Raw genomic sequence first — 21,383 nt, 5'->3', positions numbered from 1 at the left:
ATCGATCCGCAGCTATGTTCAGTTCGTTACGCGTCAGAGGATAATGCAGTAGAGAAAGTTAGGGCGCTGGGCCGGGGGTCTATGTTAGCAAAAACCGACATTGAGTCTGCCTTCCGTCTGCTTCCCATGCACCTCGAGGACTACCACCTGCTGGGTTTTCAATTCAGGGGGGAGTATTACTTCGACCAATGCATGCCCGTGGGTTGCAGCATATCTTGCAGTTATTTCGAGCAATTCAGCTCCTTTCTTCAGTGGGTATTCTCACAACGTACGGGACACCGGGAGGTCATTCATTACCTGGACGACTTCTTGATTCTGGGACCCCCTAATTCTGACAGGTGCAGATGGGCCCTTCGAGCTTTAATCGCATTGTTCGAAGAATTTGGGGTTCCTTTGGCCCCCGAGAAAACGGTCGGCCCCTCTACTTGCATCACTTTCCTGGGGATTGAAATTGACTCCTTGGCCGGGGAGTGCCGCTTGCCTTTGGATAAACTGTTGGCCTTCAAGGAGTCCATTAAGGCTATATTGTCTTAAAAAAAAGATGACCCTGCACCAGCTTCAGGTACTGGTGGGTCAGCTGAACTTTTCACTGAGGATCATCCCCATGGGCCGCCCATTTTCCAGGTCAATAGCTCGCTCAATGGCGGGGCTGAAGGAAAAACACCACCACACCCGGCTGTCTAGAGAGGTTAGGGACGATCTGAGGTTGTGGGATCTATTCCTAAGGACATTCAACGGGTCAGTCATTTGGCCGCAGAAAGCAATATCCAGCCCTACGCTGGGCCTTTACACTGACTCCGCGGGTAGCATAGGTTTCGGCGCAGTTTTGGGCCCACTATGGTGTAGGGCAGACTGGCCTAGAGATTGGGTCAGGTGGGGTTGGACCTAGAATATAGCGTTCTTAGAATTATTCCCAATTGTGGTTGCTGTGAACATCTGGGCAAGGGAGTTCAGGAACAGGGTGGTAATTTTCTGGTCTGATAACATGGCGGTGGTAGAAGTTATCAACCGCCAAGGGGCTTCCTGCCCTTTGGTCTTGCGCCTTTTGAAACACCTGATTCTGGCTTGTCTTCAGCACATCACGTTCAAGGCGAAGCACTTGCCTGGGGTGCATAACAACGCAGCTGACGCATTGTCTCGTTCATTAATGCAGGATTTTTTGCGGTATCACCCCCAGGCGAAGGAGAAGATGACGGAGTTCCCAGAATCTCTGTGGAAGATTGGTGCCCCTCCCTCCCAGACTTAGTAGCGTCATCCTTGGCCCCACGCACAAAAGCAGCCTACGAGAACAGTTTTTTCCTTTACAGGCGATTCTTGCATTCCCGGCATATTGCAGACACATTTTCTGAACCTGCAGTGGGGGCGTTTCTTAAACATCTGCGTAGCCTAGGTCGTCCTGTGTCATGCGCGAAGGCCCACTTGGCGGCGATACGTTTTTTCGCAAAAATAGTTAAATTGGAGAGGCCTCTGAATACTTTGATTATAAGACAGGCCTTGATGGGTTGGGCCAAGGGATCCCCGGGTAGCTCTGATGCCAGGCGTCCCGTTACCCCTCCTTTGCTAGAAAGGATTTTAAGGGCGCTCCACACCGTCTGCTCTTCCCCCGCCGAGGCGGCGCTTTTCGCCTCGGCCTTCACTTTGGCTTTTTACGGGGCTTTCCACATCAGCGAGTTAGTAGGCACTTCCAAGGGTGACCACTTAGGGGGCCTACAGCGGAAAGACGTAATGGTTTGCAATGGGGCTCTATACATTATGTTGCGTAAATCAAAGACCGACCAGCTGAAGAAAGGGACACACATCACACTCGGTGAGGCGCCTGGTTCCCCCTTATGCCCTGTGTTAATCACAAACAATTATCTGGCGGTCCGCCCTATAGCAGAGTCTCCGGCCTTTTTTGTTCACCCCTGCGGAGACTGCCTGTCACGCTACCAGTTTGCTGAAGTCTTTAAATTGTCCCTGAAATCAATCGGAGTGGATCAGCAAGGATACTCATCCCATTCCTTTAGAATTGGCGCAGCCACGGTAGTGGCGGCAGCAGGCCTTCCAGTGTTCGCGGTAAAGAATATAGGTTGTTGGTCCTCAGAGTGTTAAAAACGTTACATCAGGTCAGATTTTGTGTAGCAGTGACTGGCTTGCCCGGTGGCGATGTCTCACGCGCATGTTTCTTTTCTTTCAGTCAAATGCCTCAGCGAGTAGTCTGGGTATTGGGGCATTCATTTGCCCGTCGGGCGGCATACCGGTTGCAACAGCTCCGTGGGTCGAAACCGGCAGACTTGCACAGCGTGGCTTTTCGGTGGTGCGGCATTGGCGGAGGAGGCATCACCCAGCTGCAACATTTGGTCGAATTGGCGAGTGGTCGAGGGGGGCTGCAGTCTCCGGATCTAATCATCATCCACTTGGGGGGCAATGATTTAGTGCGTTTAGGCCGAAAAACCCTTAGGGAGACGGTATTCCTGGAAATCACAAGAGTGGCAAAGCAATTCCCAGGGGCAGCATTCGCCTGGTCGCACATGGTTCCGTGTCGTAAGTGGGGGGCAGGGATAAGATCTCGAACCATCAGTGTGTCAGTTCGCCGGCTTAATGCCGAGATGGCAAAACTCTGCCCAGGCCCTGGGCGCCTATGGAATATCCCCCACAAACTGCTGAAAGGCGCGTACATGTTTCACAACGACCAGGTTCATTTGTCCGACGAGGGAACCGATCAATTTATCCGTGACGTGCGGTTTTGCCCTCAGCCTCTTTTTGGGTGGGGAGGGCGAAGGACCTTTTGGGCCCTGGTCACCCTTGTGGCGGAAATTGAGATAAAAAATGTGACTAGAAACAATAGGAGGGGGTCCCCAAGGTGGGGCCCCCAGGAGGACATCTGGGATAGGATCCTGAAGTTCTGAGCCAACCAGCGGATGTACAACCAGATCAGGGGGTAAGAGACCTCAGATCGCTGGGGGAGAACATGGGGCTCCAGCTCTTGGCTCCCCCCATTACACCCCAGGGCTGATTGGTGTTTGGAGGGGGGGCGGAACCCTAAACTGGAAGACAAGGTACCGTGTAGTCAGGGTAACCGTCCCTCCTACGGATACAGGTGAGACATGGGTCACCTGTGTGGTCCAAATGGTGGTTCAGGACAGGAAGGGATCCTGTCAGATTGGTTATGGTCACAAGTAATTTCTCAGTAACATGTAAATAAAAAAAATTTCTTTATTGACTAACCTTGCTATACTTGCTTTTTGATGTTTGGATTGTTGAAGTTATGAGTTATTTTAAATGATGTCTTTTTGAAAATAAAAGATACTTCTTCCAACGAGTAAAGCTTGTCGTCTCGTGTATTCCTGGCGGGGGGAGTGTGGGCTGTTTTGGAGGCCTCCGGGTCCTAGGGAAAAGCGCCCGCTCCGCAGTGGGGGGGGGGCGCGGCCCGTTAGGAGTCGGGGCCTCCAAGGCCCTGGGGCACTCCCCCCTTTTTCTCTCTGCCGGGGGTGCTGAGTTCGGACGGATTTCCGCCCTGACGCCTCGCGAGGCGTTAGGGCGGAAGTCAACTCGCAGGGGGCATGGCGTGGGGCCGACGTTCGCCGTGCGCCGGTTCCGGCCACCGCATGCTGGTGGGGGGCTATTTAAAGGCCCCCCCAAGAAGGCTAGACCTTCTTTTCCTGTGTGCGGCAGCGGGACCTGGCGTGCGGCCCGCGATTGTCCCACCCACATTCTCCTTTATGTTAGTAGTTTGGAAAGAGTTGGGAAATTGAGATAAAAAATGTGACTAGAAACAATATTAGGGGGTCCCCAAGGTGGGGCCCCCAGGAGGACATCTGGGATAGGATCCTGAAGTTCTGAGCCAACCAGCGGATGTACACACCAGATCAGGGGGTAAGAGACCTCATATTGCTGGGGCAGAACATGGGGCTCCAGCTCTTGGCTCCCCCCATTACACCCCAGGGCTGATTGGTGTTTGGAGTGGGGGTGGAACCCTAAACTGGAGGACAAGGTACCGTGTAGTCAGGGTAACCGTCCCTCCTACGGATACAGGTGAGACATGGGTCACCTGTGTGGTCCAAACGGTGGTTCAGGACAGGAAGGGATCCTGTCAGATTGGTTATGGTCACAAGTAATTTCTCAGTAACATGTAAATAAAAATGTTTTCTTTATTGACTAACCTTGCTATACTTGCTATTTGATGTTTGGCTTGTTGAAGTTATGAGTTATTTTAAATGATGTATTTTTTAAAATAAAAGATACTTCTTCCAACGAGTAAAGCTTGTCGTCTCGTGTATTCCTGGCGGGGGGAGTGTGGGCCGTTTTGGAGGCCTCCGGGTCCTATAAGCCTTTCTTCTATGTGCTACTCAAACCCCGCAGCCCTTCCATCTACCACCCACTATTCCCAGGTCACACATTTCACCTCTTTTCTCTGATACTCTTACATGCAATTCTTAGTTACTCCAGTGTACACTTCTCTTTACCTTCAGTGTTGTGAAGGCCAGAAGCCCTTGTACCTTCTGTGCATGCCTTGTATCTGCACCATTTAAAGTTCATTTGCAGTGCAGTACATTTAGTTTTTTGTATTTTTCCACGTTCTGATCTTGCATACAGGCTTGACCCTCGTCTGCTACTGCACGAAATAGTACTTAAGTTAGACTATTCCCTGTATCACTGACCTCAACGGAAAAATTCCATGTTGATTTTTCTGGACAAAAAGTATTCCCTTTTGTCTTACTCTTTTTTTAAGTAGGCAAAACTAACTTCAGTATATTCCTATTCAAAGAGAAAGTAAATTACTCGAGCAAAAAGTTTGTATTGTTTTTGGGGAAATTAGCATACCCACCCAAGTCTTATTCTGGCACGTGGATTCTGTTTTAAAACTCCCAACTGCGGCTCGAGAGGTGTGGGCTTGATGAGTGAATGACATTGGAGAATAAAGTAAACCATGACTTAAACCTTCACCAGCAAAACGCAGCTCTCAAGGCCCCGTCCTCTGTATCAGTACATACCAGTCAGCCTAGCCGACATTTCAAAACAGGGAGCTCAACGCCTTTGTTGAACATCTTTAGGATACACCTTTCTGTGACAGACACGTCTGTACATTTAACACCTTACTAGCTCATTTCGTGATGTTTTTAGAAGACTCTGCGCTGATCTGATCTGTTAAACTAAGATGGTGCTCGCCCCTCAATGAAGGCTCATACTCTACAACTCGAACCTTGTCTTCGATGCTTGTTTTCTCACACACTGTTAAACTGGAAAAACAATTTGTGTCTTTGTCTCTAAAGGTTTCACACGTTTTCTCAAGTGCCCCATTTGCGAGTGCTGGTGTGCGGCGGGGACGGCACCGTGGGCTGGGTCCTTGGTGCGCTGGAGGAGATCAGGCACAAGCTGGCCTGCAGCGAACCCTCGATAGCTGTCCTGCCTCTGGGAACAGGTGAGAACGCGCTTACAAGCTCCAGCATTGTGGACCAGGGGATCTCTGGCGCTACAGCAGAGCTTAGGTTTGTCAAGTGAACATATTTGTATATCAAGGTCTTTATTAGGAATGGACCATAAATTGTTCGACTTTCCCCCGCCCTCTGGAGCTAACGATACAGAGAGTGGAATCAGCAATTCTGCGTCTGCCACATCACCCCCTAAATATATCTCCTTTTTCCTCCAGATTTTCACATAAAGATTTTGACTGCAACCTCCGTGTGAAAATAAGCACTTCAGAAATGCTGTTGATCTCATTATTCCTTTGTATCTTTTCACTGCTGGTACTGGTTCCTTTGCAATTAAGTGAATGCTCTTAATGATGTCTGTGGGGTTTATTAATTCCTAACTGCTGAGCGTAAAGTTTTACTGAATACATCCAATTAAACGAGCTCAGAAGGCATTGCCCAGTTGTTGAATTGGCACGACTGTAACTGTGGTCCCTCCATTGGAGACAGTTCACTGTTAGTATTTCGTTACAAAGCAACTCGCACGTTGTAAGCACAAAGAAGGAATTGAAAGTAGACATCAATTTCGAGGGTCTTCCAGTAGTGTTGGTGAAGTGGAGGTTGTCCAGGCCATGGAGGCCCAGTTCAGCTCCGACTAAGAGGGTTTGGATTAGTGTGGTAGTTAAATGGGCTGTAACAAACTGTGCTGTCCTCAAAGATGTACTGAGGAAGCCTACTCCAATGGACCAGACAGTCAAATGTGAATCACTCTTTCTGGCGGTCTGTAGAAACAATGAATGAAAAAAGTCGCCCTATGTAGCACTAAAGAGACCTTCCAAGGAGCAATATTTTTCAGTTATTGACCCTTGTTCTGAGGACTTTGAACGTGTGTCTTAATATCCCTAATGTGTGTACTAAGACAGGTATGCAGTCGATTGGAATATACCTGTAGTGATGCGTTCCATTGGGACTGCACCGTACAGTGAGGGGTGGAAGTGTTCAGTATATGAGCCAGGATTGGGTATCAAGGTTAAGAGAATCATGAGTGGGATGTTTCTTCTTCTTCTTCTTCACTTTCATAGCGGGAAAGAAGCTGGTAGGCACGGAATTTCTACTTACCTATTAATCAAATATCTGTTAGAATGTAGAGGAAGATGAACATGAAGTGTGTGCATGAGCTTCATGGGAGGTACATGAGGTGTCATTTTAGTTAGCATACAGGCTTGTGCAGAGCCATGCACAGTTGCCCTAAAAGCATCAGTAGAGGGATCTTGGGAATTCTTTGTAATCCCAAAACCACAGAGAGACCTTTCCATACACCTAGTTAGAAGGGACTCATCTGACCCTGGAGGCCAGAGTTAACAGGCGGAGAACGATTGATTGCTAGTAGCTCATATCATGACCACAAATAATGCCGCTAACTAAACTTCAGGCCCAATGAGGCGAACATTTAAATACGTCGTTGCTCCACTAAGAGACAGACAAGGGGATTGGATGCCATTAATAACAGGAAAGACAGTACAGACTGTGTTTTTGATAATGAACTTTGATAGCAATTCTGTGTTCCCGATTTGAACAGTTCTGAGGCCACTTAAAAATTATTTTTAAAAACGTACAATAAGGCAGTGGACCAGTCAATTATTGCGCCATTTATTATCTACTGTGTTCACGGAGAAGCGCATACTAATACCAAATCAAATTTGTATAAGACTCCAGAATTTTACTGCATAAAAACAAAAACTAGAGGTCAAGGGGACGTATGAACGTGTGGCTGTGAAATTGCATAGTCGTGCGCCTGTTTTTACGACTTTAAAGTTTCTAATCCACATACACTTTACTCGGAATTTCTCCAAGTTAGAGCATGGTCAGCAGAGAGCATAGTTCGGAAATAGGTTGGCAACTACTGCTCCCAGTGTATGAACTGTCCTGTCTGTAGCTCATGCACTAGCACAGTGTCTTAAAAAACATGTGCACAGCAGTGCTCAAGGCTAGCGCTCAATCCCAAGCTGCCCCGGTGATATCACCCCATGTTGTAAGGAGGATGAAGAGAATGGTGAAGAAACATCATATCGAATTTTATTGCTGCACTCTTCTTCTCCCTTGTGATTAATACGTTTACAAGCCTCTCACCAGCGTTGTGTACTAGATTCACTTTTTCATCAATTATTCAGTCATCAGGTTGGAAGTTGTATAGTGCCAGGCAAAGAATGGTGGAATCACGCAACCATCCTATTTGCTTGTCTTTGAAATGAGTGACTTACAGTGAACAGTGCATGAAAGTCAGTCAGTCAGCTGAAACAAAGTAATTATAATGTGCCCACGTGAAAAGAAAACACATCAAATTAGGTAACCTGCACTGATAGTCTTGGAAGCACTGAAGTCTGGTTTAGGAATGCCGGACATTTCACTTTCTATGCTTCCTAAGGAAAAAACATCCAGAGAAAACGTAAAAGTCAAACTTAGCAAGGGAAACCAGAAGCAAACACTCCAACAGTGCCCCCCGAAGTCAGACGTGCCCTCTGAGGCCCCCCTCTCCCTGGACTGCAGGACAAAGACACGGAATACTTCATGAACACATGACTGTGAGTCACACCAACACAGCCGAAGTTGCCGCTGCTTCCCATCACCACAATACCCTAAATTGGACGTTAGTCAAGATACTCCACACTCCTGCTTAGTGTATCTCCAGCCCCCACCGTCCACTTAAACAAAACATCTGGTATAAGATAGCGGGCAGTACTTGTCTTTTTACATTTTTTTAGAACTTTATTTTGAATTTATATGCTTCACAATGCACTCCAAGAAGCAATCTCAGAAGAAAAGTGGATCTGTGATATTTTCGTCACACTCTATGTTCATTCTCGGTTGTCAATCCTTTTTTACATGGTTATTTCCAAGTTTTGGATGGAGTGAGATGGCAGTGGGTGTCTGTATTTGTTCTAGAACAAATGTGTGGCTTCGGAGCCCCGTCAGTTCGGCTCCAGTGAAACTCATTTCAGAGGAGTATTTTACAGCAGGCGGAGGATTGTGTGACGACGATGATGCCTATGCGATGGGGCACGCTGCTAACTTAAGAAGATAATGTCATCTTGGTAGCTGGCAGTGGTAGAGCCCTAGCGAGAATGTGTTTTTTTACCTCACCGTAACTTTGCAACATAACAAATTAACAAATTCACGTCTTCTTTGCCCACACAGGAAATGACTTGGGAAGGGTTCTCCGTTGGGGGGCTGGATATAGCGGAGAGGACCCCTACTCTATTTTAATATCAGTAGATGAAGCAGACAATGTTCTTATGGATCGGTGGACCATCCTTTTAGATGCTCAGGAAGTCGTTGATGGAACAGAAAATGGCATTTTGGAACCTGAACCTCCAAAGGTATCCTGTGTTTTTGTTTACTTTTAGTTTCTGTGTGTGTGTGTGTGTGTGTGTTGGTGGGGAGGGGTCAATTGATAGTGTTTTTTGTTATTAGTGATCAGTTCAATGTGTGTGGATCTGAAAGCGGGTTTTCTTCATTTTCCTAAATGCTAGTACATGTTTAGTAGCTGGGATCTGAGGTGGGAGTGAGATTAGGAAAGACTGGTATTGACAAAAGAGGATCTGCGACCACAATAGGCTTTCTCTTGTCTAGTAGCCACTAGTAGATTGGTGCTAATTGTCCTTGCACAATATTGGTTTACTGGAGGGTGAATCAAGCTGATATGTATGTGACATCAGGGCCGGCTTTAGCGCTGGAGGCGCCCTGTGCCACATTCTTTTTTGACACCCCTCCCACCCCATGACCACCTCCTCGGATTCCCTCACTAGCACCCCGGAAATGTGCCCCTTATCTCTCCGTAGCCCCCTTTCACATAAATTCGTTTTAAAGCGCTTATAAAGGCTGGATTCACTAATCCACTCAGCTATCCACATAAAATATAATTATGTTCTTTACAGCAGGCACTTTAATCCTCTGTGCTACTTTAAGGCGAGCCATAACTGTCTCTGTACAAAACTCCAATCTCTCTCTCTCTCTCTCGAGGTATCTTAACATTTTAATTGCTTCCTGAAGGCTGGACACACAAGGAACTTTTCAGCAGGTGCTTTTAAATCGCAAGTTTCGTAAGTCATTCCTAAACACAGCGCCCCCCTGAGATGTGCGCCCCCCAATCCAGGCCAGCACCCGATGCCGCTGCACCGCTCGCACAGCCCTAAAGCCGGCCCTGTGTGACATATTGCCTGCAGTAGTCTAAACTTCGAAAGAGGCCATTGTGATGTTGTTGTGTAATGTGGTAAAGGAGACAATGCAGTCATATGGAGGTCTGCATAGCAATGTTTCCTAGTCATAGCAGAAAAGATCCAATATTCCGTACTTTATTATGTGAAGAGTTCCCGTGAAGTTGAAGGTGGCATACGATGTAACCAAGAGCTTCCATTGAGGGGCACTCCGTCATTTTCCTATTTATCGTCCTGCAGTTTTTCAAATTATGGTGTCAAGAATTAACACTGGCTCCTTAAATAAAGCCTCAACATTTTGCTCTGCAAGTACTTCTATGAATAAAGGAGCCATATGTTTATCACACGTCTAAACGTTCAGGTGAAATCTAATTGTTCGGCCAGGCTAAATGGGAAAGACAAACTAATACAATCTTAAAGTGATTGTGCAAAACAAGGCTTTCCTTTACCAACTGCCCACAGCGTTTCAGCTTATAATGCAAAGTGTAATTATGAGTGACATTTCAATGACTGAGTTACACTTTCTTGCAAGCAAAATCAAGCGATGAAGACGAGAGAACCATATAAATATCCTAATATATCATGATCCCATACCTTTAGTTGTACACCAGCGCCATCTTGTGTCCTTTGATATGATAAACACTACTCAGAGCTTACCTAGCAAAGGGAGAAACTGGAACAAGGAGGTTTTACCGCACTTCAGGTCTTGCCTGACAATCTCAGGCATTGCGGTAATGTGGGAAAATGACTGAAAAGCGTTCTTCTAACGCGATATGTGTAACACTTGGCAGGGCTGAAAGAGGATGATTATGCTTGGTTTATTCAGGACTTTGTTTGCTCATTGTAAAAGGATTGTTATTGATGGATTGTGTTTAAGATTTTTTTCTCATCATTTGCTGATGAGTAAATTAAACATGAATTGAAATTACTGATGTTTACAAATGTTTAAAGACCATCGTCATAAATTGTGACTACGTTATGGAAACCTAGCTAAATTGTACCTTGACATGGGAATTCCAAATCGGTATGAAAACTGTTATGTGTATTTCATACGTTTTCTGTGTCAAATTCTTACTCCATTTATACCTCTTGGAACACCATCTGAATTTCATGCTCCTGATATCATGGTCAAGCATTTATTTACTACTTTCTGAAAACAATTGTACAGCCTCCTACTAAAGCTACACTGAATTAAACTGAGATCTTATTTGAATTTAAATTGTACTAATTGTAATACTTACCCAGCACCTTTCGGGCAAGATATTGACATTTTCCATTTGCAACCAATGGGGACAAGTTGTTCGGTGTTTTCTAAGCTACATTTAAATTTAGTTCTTTGCTTCAGAACATAACATTTCGGACCTTACGTCTGGGCACTTTCACAAGTAACAATGGATATACATTACTGAACACGGTAATCACTATGAGACATATAATGCACCTTTAGAATATAAGGTCTGTAGTCCCTCCGTTGTTACTAAGATATTCTATATGATATGGAAAACTGATCAAAATGAACATATAATGAGTGCATCAGTCAAAAAGTCTTCCTTATTGCGTGTGTGATTTTCACATATCAACAGTGAGCTCTGTGTACCTGATATAAAGTCTGGCTTAGTTGTCTTCTCTCTCTTCATTTCCATGCTGGATGTTTTATGGTTATCTTTGATGCTGGCTATCATGGATGTGAGTGCATCCCCAGAAGAAACTCATTTATGCAGTGCATATTACATGGATGTGATGAATAGAAATCTAGAGTCACTAGATGCTGCAAGATAGATATTGGTTTTGGTTAGTACTTTCATAAAGGATCTGCACCTAGGCATTCATTCAGTTTATGGGGCAATCCAATCCCATGTCTACTGGATGGCACACTTGTGGGCTGCCCTACATGTATTAGGCGGGACGGCCTCCATCTTCCACTGCAGAGCTGTAGCATCTTATGGTAAAAAGCAGTACAAACCGTGCATGGGAGTACCACAATCTGTATGGGTTTAGAGTCATCAGAGGAGGGATAAAAGAGCTATGCCATGAGATTGGGAAAGAATCGTTGTATTAACTTGAGTTGCTAATTTCAGCACCACAGCGGTTGGCATTAAAAGAAAATAGTTTCTCAGACTTATTGTCTGATTGTATTTGTTCATCTTTCTTATTGTCTGGCAGAACCTTCTGCCTGAACGTTTATGTACCTGTTATACATTTAGCACCTGGAAGTAATTACGATGTCAATTGTTGAGACTTTGGCTCAGGGGCTTGGTGTTATTATTTGACATAAAAAGCTCAATTTGCAAAATTAAGACAATTGACAGAGCAAGTAAACATAAAACTGAACGCGAGTGTAAACAAGAAAGTGAGAGAATGCCTGTAATAAAATGGGTTATTATTTGGGAGGATTTGAGTTCTTCACAAGTAGTAAGTTCCTAACATTGTAAAGTAAACCACACTGTTTCAATAAATAAACCATTGCTCAATCACTGTTAGCTATGGCACACAGCAGACAGGCTTAACTCATGGAACATAGAAGTATTTAGACATATTAAACAATTAATAGTCAAAACACAACACAGTAAAAATTCTGCAACCGATTTCAGAAAATCAAGACAAATGTAATAAAACAAATGACCCAAGACTGATTAAAATCCAAGAAGAGGAACCATAGATAATATACATATATATTTTTAGGTCGAGCGTTAGCGTTCAGCCTGCTGTATACTAAAGTATACAATAGAGCGAGTTCCAGCGTCCTGATTTGTTAGTTGCAGTGTCCTTCAAAAATCCTTGCTTGCTAGTGGTTAGTTTGCCTCTTTGTCCTGACTTTTTTCACATTGGGAGCAGCACAAAGTACTGTGTAATTACGTTATGTCCTGCTTATCTCTTCTGTAAGGGACTTTTTTGGGGCATTTGCCTGTTTCACCTCAACAGTGTGGGTGCTTGTTCAGTCCCTCCTCCCCACCAGCTCCCTCTGTAAACATAAAACAACATCAGAGGGGGGCTTTTCCAGGGTCAGCTCGCTCTCTTCCTCTTGTTATTTTCCGTCTGTGTGGCAATAAAAGTCCGGTCAGTAATTTACAACGCTCTAACTCGAGCAAACACAAGACTATTGCATTCCAAATGTTTGCTATAGTTTCATTACTACGCCTAACTCGTCAGCTGAACATTTTACAAAAGAATTCTATGCCGCCTAGCCCCGGTGCCACAAACTATAAGTTTTTAGAGCCCTGGGGGCGTCCACTCCCCTTCCCTAAGTTTGGGGGTCTCCCTGGAGTCCCCGGCCGGCAGCAACGCCGCCTCCTCCGCACAGCCGCTGCAGCTGGACGTCACGTGACCCAGCTGCCGCAAAGCAGCTCCTTCCAACACGGTGACCGAGGAGCTGCGCGACAGCCGTGACGCCGAGCTGGGCAAAGCTCTGGGACTGAGGCTGGCTGAGGGGCCACAGCGTGGCGAGGGCTGGGTGTTTGGGAGCCGAGACGCACACACCTCGGGGAGCCCGCTCCATGAGTCGCTAGCGCGGGGCAGCTGCAGCAATCGGCGGCAAATGGCGTCCAACATGGAGAGGGAGATTGTACTCACCAACATCCAGGTGAGAGGCCGGGACCCAGTGCTGCCCCATTGCCTGACCCCGGAAGCTTCTCTGTGCCCCCAAGTTTGGGACGAATGTTTGTAGTTTGGCGAGCAAGCAGGAACCTGCTCGGCAGATGTATATGTTTTGTATACATTTTTTATAAATGTTCTCGAACCTAACACCCCTAATTGGCAGATGGAGAATTCTAAGTATGAGTATTAGATTTGAGTATACCATTGTCCACGATGTTCATAGAAGTTATCTGCCATGCACATTTATGTTCCTCGCTATGCCCACTGGAGTAACAGTGCTCCAGTCACATACGTGTTCTTTTTACTTCCTACACATCGCGATCTCGCTGGGCAGTAGTAGAGCGCTTTGCATGACATCGACTCTGTGATATGGATACTTGCACTTTTGCTGATTATATGGATAATTGCACTTTTGCCAATACATTTCACTGCGAGCGAACTTCTGTTTCCCTTTGTGTATTTGTATTGCTCTCATGATGGCCGTCGGCTCGCTTATGTGAAATTGTTTTACTTTTCATTTTATGTGGCAAGAAAAGTCTGGTTAGGAGTTTACAAAGCTAATAGCTCTTACTCAGACAAACGCGAGACCTGTTGCATTGCAAATGCTTGTTGTTTTTAAGTTAACAAGCACCAAGTAACAGGGTAGGATTAATGGATGCAGTAGGCTGTCCACAAAAATTTACTGGAAGCTGATTAAGCCTAGTGGGTTGACCCAGTCAAATATTTTATGTTCTGACATAGTCTTTTTTTTTAAATGGAAATAGAAATCCTCCTGCATGAAAGGGTTGTAGGCTATATCTGACGAAGTCTCCTCAGAGTTGGAGAACTGTGGCATGAGGTTCCTCTGAAGCAGTTGGTTTTGGCAGGAAAAGCTCCCAGCAGGAAAATTCCAATTTCATTCCTGCTTAAGAATTATCATCGGCTGGTTACTTTTTGCGTTTTTGCCCTGTCAAGCTTTCTAAGCTGGGACTCAGTCTGTTTTTTGGAGCTCAAAAACTTCCAACAGGACAAGCCTGGAAGCAATATCTAGACAGAACAAACCAAAGGCAGGTGCCTTAGCCTTAAAGTTCTGCAACAGTCTTCTTTTGGGTTGCAAAAAGCTCTGAGTAGGACCTAACAGTTTTTCCTTCTTTTTGGAGTAGTTCCTCTTGGTCACTTCCAATGCTCCCAGATCGTCAGGCACATACTTAGAGTCCAAGACCTACTCCAGAAGAGGCAACCAACTCAATCCAGTGAGAGTTCACTTGCCACCAATCAACTGATTATTTCCATGAGAGGCCTCTTCCAGCTTGTTGTGTGTGAGTAGGCCCACAGGTGGTCAGCCAATGTACTCTTGGAGTCCACCAGTTAGTCCTGGGTACAAGTGTGAACAGGTCCAACCCTTCAAGTCCATTCACAGGTCACAGCCAGCAGGTTTTATCCTCTTCTGGTTTTTCATAGGCACAGATTGTTCTCTGAAGAAGAGGGTCCGTTTTTGCACAGTGCACTAGTCAGTATGTGGATATGCTCTTGAACACTCCCTATGCAAGGAGTATAAAGTCCCTCATTGTTCAGCACATCCTGTTTGCCCTCCTGCAAACTATCCCACACTGCGCCATTTTCAGTAAAAACAATAATATGGTACACACACTATCATTTTGGCCGCAGCATGTGGTCCACACAGGGGATGTGTAAAGAGCAATGAACAGTCCTCTCCTACCTATCCACACCAAACGGCTTCTGGAAACAGCTTCTCTCCCCTGTAAGTGAAGTCAGAATGGCTAGAGTGTACCCTGGGATCAAAAGATCCCTCCTTTAGGTGTCTCACTTTACATTAAAATATGATAAGGCAGGCCTCACCCTGGTCCCTTTCAAGTTAACTAGTTTTCTGAACCCTCCCAAGTGGCCCTTCTTAAAATAAGCTGGACTGCATGCCTCACACCAAAGCCGTCCTGCCAAAAGACCCGAAACCATTGTCTCTGCTCTGGCAGCAGTTTCATACCTCAAGTGGTGAAGCACTGGCAAGGAGAGCAGCTGTAGGCAGGCTAATGCTAATAAGCCAACTGGGGATTCAGGCAGGAAAATATGGCTTTCTGCTGTACTAAAAGTTGTGTTTTCTGTATACTTATCAACGATCTAACTTACCCATTGGCTTGTATTTTTAATAAATATTAAAAACAATGGTTGAATGGGCTCAGTATTTTTTCTCAAACCAAAGATACAAAAATAGCACTAAAATTGTTCTTTAGCTTTTTCTGATAGAAGAAGCTACAGTACCTATATAGTGAAAAAGCTTGTAGGGGCAAGTTACTGTAAGAACAAGCCAACCATAACATTCTCAAATGTTTCACTTTTAAATACTAGACACCTTACCTTGTGGGCTGCATGGCCTACTTAAGGGTGACTTAGTTCATATTTAATAGTAAGTTTGTCTCCTGTCAAAAATATTTACTTTGACAAGTCTACCTGCAGGTTTAAAAGCTGCAGTTTTAAGGCTGTATGTGTACCCCTAAAGTCATGCTTTCCTTGTCAGCCTAGTGGATAACACAGTATATGCTGCAGTCTCCACAGGTGACGTTTGAGATCAGTGTCATGGGTGTGTTTCCTTCACCATATAGAATGGCCTTACAGGAAAGTTAAATATACCAATTAAGGATTAGCCAATGTTACCATGTTTTAGGGGTGACAGAACATACACTGGGGACCGGACAGCAGTGCCCCAGTATCCGAGTTTAAGAACCAAAAACACAGTCAACAAAATATGGGGGGAGGGGGCATGCAAAAGAGAAATGTTCTCACAGTGTTACTCAATTGGAGCTCTTTATTTGTACAATACGTCCCCATCAGCTTCACTGGAATTCCTTGCATAACGAAATGCAAGCATGAAATCAGTACATATTGGGTTATGATTAAAACACTGATTTGCAAAACTCCAAATTAGGGCAATGCAGGAATAATTGTGTCGCACACAAGTCAGGCTGAATACTCCTAGCAATGACATATAAAAAAGGAGCGACCACCATGCCTCTGTTGACTGCTAGGCAAAATTAAACCCACCCTGTTGGCACATACTTTACATTGAAATGCCAATGATTGCAAATCTCAGTACTCCCGTCCATCAAAGGTAATGCATGTTTGCTTACATTTAAAACTTTCCAAACCTATGCATGCAACCTCATTTGAGTCTAAAACACCCTACTTTTGTAATGCAGTTAATATATTTCCAAAGCATGCATGAATTAGGATGATACAGTTTTTCCTAATGAGCGTCCAAATGCATTCTTTGATGCAACTTTCTTATGAATTTTCTGACCATGAGACTTTTTACAGCTTACAGTTTAACATGTATAGTTTTGTTCTGTCTCACATCTACTTCTTTAGTGGGTGCTAGATGTGGGCTTGCAGCTATGGTGGAGTTACAGTGATGTCCTAAGACGAGGACAGGCATATCATTTTTGATGCTTTTCATTTACGTCATCAACCGGAAACATGCCATAACAAATCAGGACAACCCAAGGAGAGGACTGCTATTTGGAATTTCAGTTTATTTGAAAATCTATAGCTAGTTAGCAAAGGGGAAACATTCAAGGGCCAGATTACTTTATACTGTTTGCAAAATACTGGTTGCAATTTACACCCATTATTTTTGGGATCACTAAAGTAGGTTAAGAACCAACCTATGTACTAATAGGTTGGATCTTTAAATTCCGAATTGTAGTTGGTGGCATCTAACTTATCTTGTGGATATTAATGAGTTAGGTCACAAATTGTGACACACTATGATTGGAGGCCACCACAGGTATGGTGGCATACTAGGCGGGCAGACAACCATGTCGGTAGGTTTTTAAGTAAAGGAAATGTTTTTTATCCATTGCAGCTCTTTTTTGAAAACTTGGCTTCATTTAAAAAAAAAAAATATATATATATATATATATATATATATATATATATATATATATATATATATATATATATATTGTGTGTATATAGTTTGTAGAGTAGGCAGAGGCCCTTTATCTACACTCCAACATTTACTTTTACACTCCCAAAGGGGAAGGGGTACCCTTAGGACTCCTTCTCTTTTGCAAATGCATTACCACCTCCTTTAAAGTATCGACAACATTTCAATGTTTTGCAACTGGATTTTGGTCCCAAACCATTACTACGTCTGTTACTGATCCATTATTTGTGTGAACTACTACAACACACCGCTTCCAGAAAACAAACTGGTATCCATTCAGAATCCCATTTTAGGAGTCAGATATGCTTTTCCGACTCCTAAAATTGGATTAATACATTAAAAAAGCCTTTCAACAGTCACACATCTGAGTTGGAGTCTTTGTGGCTGTTTGAATGCTTAGTACATCTGGCTCCAAATGCCCAGTGTCTTAAATGTGCTTATTTTCGTCCTTGAAAATATTTGTGCTAAACGTCTATAATACTCGGACTCGAAGAAAACGGTCTCGTCCTTACTAAATTGCCAAGCAAGGTAGGCCAGGATAGTTGGGGTATTACCTAGTGTCAATGACAATACAAAGACCATGCTGGTCGCAAACAAGTTTAGATTCTGCACCTCTGAGGTTTGACGTTGATTAATTGTAGACAAAAGGAGGGCATACCAGCCAGCAAAGCATTTATTATAAACTCCAAAACTTCATTGTCTGTGTGTCTGTCTTGGTCTATTACTTAGGATGCCAGTCAGTTTAGAGTAGGTATCTTGGGTAAAATCAAGCCAAACGTCTTAATGCTTACCGTACTCTCTTTTCAACTACCTGAATGGGCTCAGATGAAAGTGCCGGAGGCTGATGCCTCCAAGGGGTGTAGTGATAGGAATAGTGAATTTAACTTATTGCAAGGAATTGGGTGCCGGTGGTAGGGAATCATGCTCTGACTATTGAAGGCCCAGTGTTAGGATCCGACAACACGTAGCAGATGGAAGCCGAGACCATTGCTTGGGTAACTTAAATGGTGCAGTAGCTCTGAATGACTGCAGAGTATTTGGAACTTAGTACCTGCAGGATTAAACATATTCCAAATTCATTATCCTGGAAGGAGGGTGGAAGGCTCATTTATTGGAACCATATTCTCTGCTAGAAGGCGTGAAAGTGGGTGCAGCGAAGTAAGCACCCCAGAGGTGGAGGACAGGTTGGTGTTTTGGTGTTATCCTTTAATTGTCACCGAAGTGTCTAAAGGGCTAGTGTAAAATAAACGTTTGTAAGTCCCTAAGGCCACACATGGTACCCTCAGATCTTTTAAAATACCTCATGGAATGAGGACACATTTTGTCTATCAAACCCAAATGCTGGTGATGGTCCCAAATAATTAAGGATCTTTTCACTACTTCTTCAGCTCTGTCCTTGATACATACTCGCAAGGCTGTATTGCATCATCTTTGGAGAAGAAGATTGATGGTGTGAATGCAGGCCAATCAGGGAGGGAAGTTGAAATGATTACCTCGGATATCTATTCCATTTAATGATGGACAGATATATTGTGCATGAAAAGGGTTCAATACTTGTGCCCTATGTAAATGTAGAAACATCCTTCAGTTCATTTGACATGGCCTTGTTTTGGCAGAGGTGTTGACAGATGGATATTGACCACACCCTTTTCAAACCAATCTCTGTTCTTTACCATCTAAACACTGCTGGTGTCAGGTTCGGAAATCTGTGAGAAATAATGTAAGGTTTTCCTGTCCAGTTTAAGGTGGGTCAGTGTTGTATTCTTACCCTCTTACTGTTCACATTGTCCATCAATAACCTTAACAGGTTTCTTCAGTGGCGGCTAAGGGTGGCCCAGTAACAAGTGGAAAGCTTCTGTATCTGCGTTTATTTCCATATGATCCTGGGGAAGCATCTCCAACTAAAGAGATCCTTTAGAGTGAGAAGTAAAATACATTGTTTAGATAAGGTTGGCTGGACGTGTAAAGGGTAGGCTTTGAAAGAGGCCCTGTAGGTCTCCGTAGCGAACTTAGGTGCAGGGGCTAGCTCAATGGACTCACAGCCACAGTATGATTTTCTAAGGTGGCTTCTTAAGGAAGATAGGGACACACTGCTAATATCGTTGCAATGAACACTGTGTGTTATTACAATTGACAACTTGGCTTACATCAAGCCACGAGCCTTCTGCATTACACTTTGAGCCTTGAACCCAACAGCCTCCACATATAATGATATTTTGCTGACCTGAGGAGTCAGGTATTGTATTGAATTGCATTACAACATGTATATAGCGCTTATTACCACTAGGTGGGGCGCTGAAGCACTGTTACGTGGGTAGCAAGCTACACCGTGTAAGGTGTGTGGTTGGAAGAATGTTGTCTTTGTTTTGGTCCAGTGTGGGAAGTGTTTCCATGTTGTGCTTGATGACCACAGAGGTGAGGTTATCATGTTATGGGATGCAGCGTTTAGCAGTGTGGTGGGTGATGAAGTGCGAGAGATCGTGTAATCAATGTGGCTGGATGGGGTAGAATATGGCTAGATTAAACCTGATTTAGTCATACGCAAGCTTTTCAGCGCCCACATAGGGGTAGTAAGTGGTATGTAAATGACACAGTACATTATAGTATGGTGGAATGGCCTGCAAATCCTGATAAAGAAAGATGTCTCAATGAATCTCTTCCACACCGGGGCCAGTTGGGTGATTATAGCCTACAGCGTGATTCCCTTGGCTAAACCTCTCTCCCTGACATTAGGAAGTGGTACATGAAATTTAGGCTGGGGCAGGTGTTAAATGCTGCCGTGGTGGGTAGGTGATCGAAGATATTATGTACCTGCCTACAATCTCCAATACATTTTTTATTCTGCCAGATTACGAGCCAGTTGCGTTGGCTCATGTCTGCCAGCGTTGTATTACAGTTAGGGCTGAAAGAAAGGCCTTGCCGTGAGGGAGGACTGGGGAAATTGTTAAATCTGAGGGAGTGGTCTACTTAATATAAGCAGATTTTTTCAGGTCGTATTGACAGGAAAACTCCATGTTTCAGGTGATGGAGGCCATTCTAATGGGAGAATGGGTCACTTTGCGTTCTTTTCAGGAAAGCTTGATTGAGTCTTGAGTAGGGGAAAGCTGTTTGTGAGCATGTGATTCGTGTCGCATTTGTTTAATATATGTGCTTATTTGATTTTGATAATCATGTATGTTCTAGATTTATTATAAGGATATTTTTAATCTATTACGATTTTGTGCGTACGATTTGTAATTCTGAATTTACAAAAAGTGAATGGAGATATTTTTATTGTGTAAAGTGTGTGCGTTTGTATTCCTTTTAGTGTTCCTAAAATGTTTTAAGGTTTTTGTATTATGTTTTTTTCAATTGTATTATTCTTTTCAGTATGTATTGAGTGAATGGTGTTAATGATGTGTGTTTTATGAAATCCAGTTTCCAAATAAACAATGGCAAAGTGTGAGCGAGCGTGTGCGAGGAGCTAGAGCTCTTGCTGATAGTGGTATTGTATGCAGATGTGACCTACACATTCCGGTATGGGAGTACTGGCTGTTTAAGCAGGTACAATGGTGTGTGGCTAGTGGACTGTACAGTGGGAGGGGATGGTGTGTGCGACGTAGAGGGTACTTGATTCTTGTTATGGGCATAAACGTTTTAACTTGGATTGGTGACCCTCAATAAGAGTTTTAAAGAAACTGCTAATAATTTGATAGTTCTCCATTTAATATTTAATGTGTATTCAGGACTTTTTAGATCAGTTGTAGAGTGATTTATCAGATAACACATGTTTGGATTGAACATATTTGATACATAAAAATAAGTTACTATCTTAGCAGGGTGGCTTCAGTCTTTCAGCCTTCCAAGGTCGTTAACATGATTATCCTTCTTTTGGCTACTATTACCCCTGCTATTTGAACACTAAATGGCAATTATGTTTTGATGTGTACCTTATGAGGGGTAAATCTTACTATTCTTTCCTGCCCATTGTTCCCAGTGTCAGGTAGAAAAGCCGATGGATATTCCTGTAGTAAGAAGGACAGCGTTGAAAGCTTGGGAGCTGATTTACGGCCAGATGTATAAAAAAAAGCCTTTTGCGATGCTATGTATCATATTTGCGATTCGGTAACAGCGATTTCTTAAAAATCGCAAATGCTACTACCGAATCGCAAATTGCAATACAGCCCCCATTCGCACCTATGGGCCTGTCGGGCCATACTTGCGAATTTATTTGCATTTCCCAAATTGCGAACTCCTAACTGGAAT

The 21,383-nt window shown here is 44.0% G+C and overlaps 1 protein-coding gene across 1 annotated transcript in view; it reads left to right on the top strand.

The window, feature by feature from the left end:
• The window catches only part of DGKQ (diacylglycerol kinase theta), an 848,589-nt gene that overhangs the window by 806,798 nt on the left and 20,408 nt on the right, over positions 1-21,383 (top strand). The window contains exons 17-18 of the mRNA XM_069236577.1: positions 5,253-5,401; positions 8,586-8,767. Coding sequence (XP_069092678.1) covers positions 5,253-5,401; positions 8,586-8,767 — 331 coding nt within the window. The remainder of the gene's footprint in view (positions 1-5,252; positions 5,402-8,585; positions 8,768-21,383) is intronic.

The sequence above is a fragment of the Pleurodeles waltl genome, chromosome 1_2, assembly GCF_031143425.1.
Source record: "Pleurodeles waltl isolate 20211129_DDA chromosome 1_2, aPleWal1.hap1.20221129, whole genome shotgun sequence".
In the NCBI taxonomy this organism is placed as follows: Eukaryota; Metazoa; Chordata; class Amphibia; order Caudata; family Salamandridae; genus Pleurodeles; species Pleurodeles waltl.
Note: the sequence above shows the minus strand (reverse complement) of the source record. Positions and strands in the feature narration are given on the sequence as shown.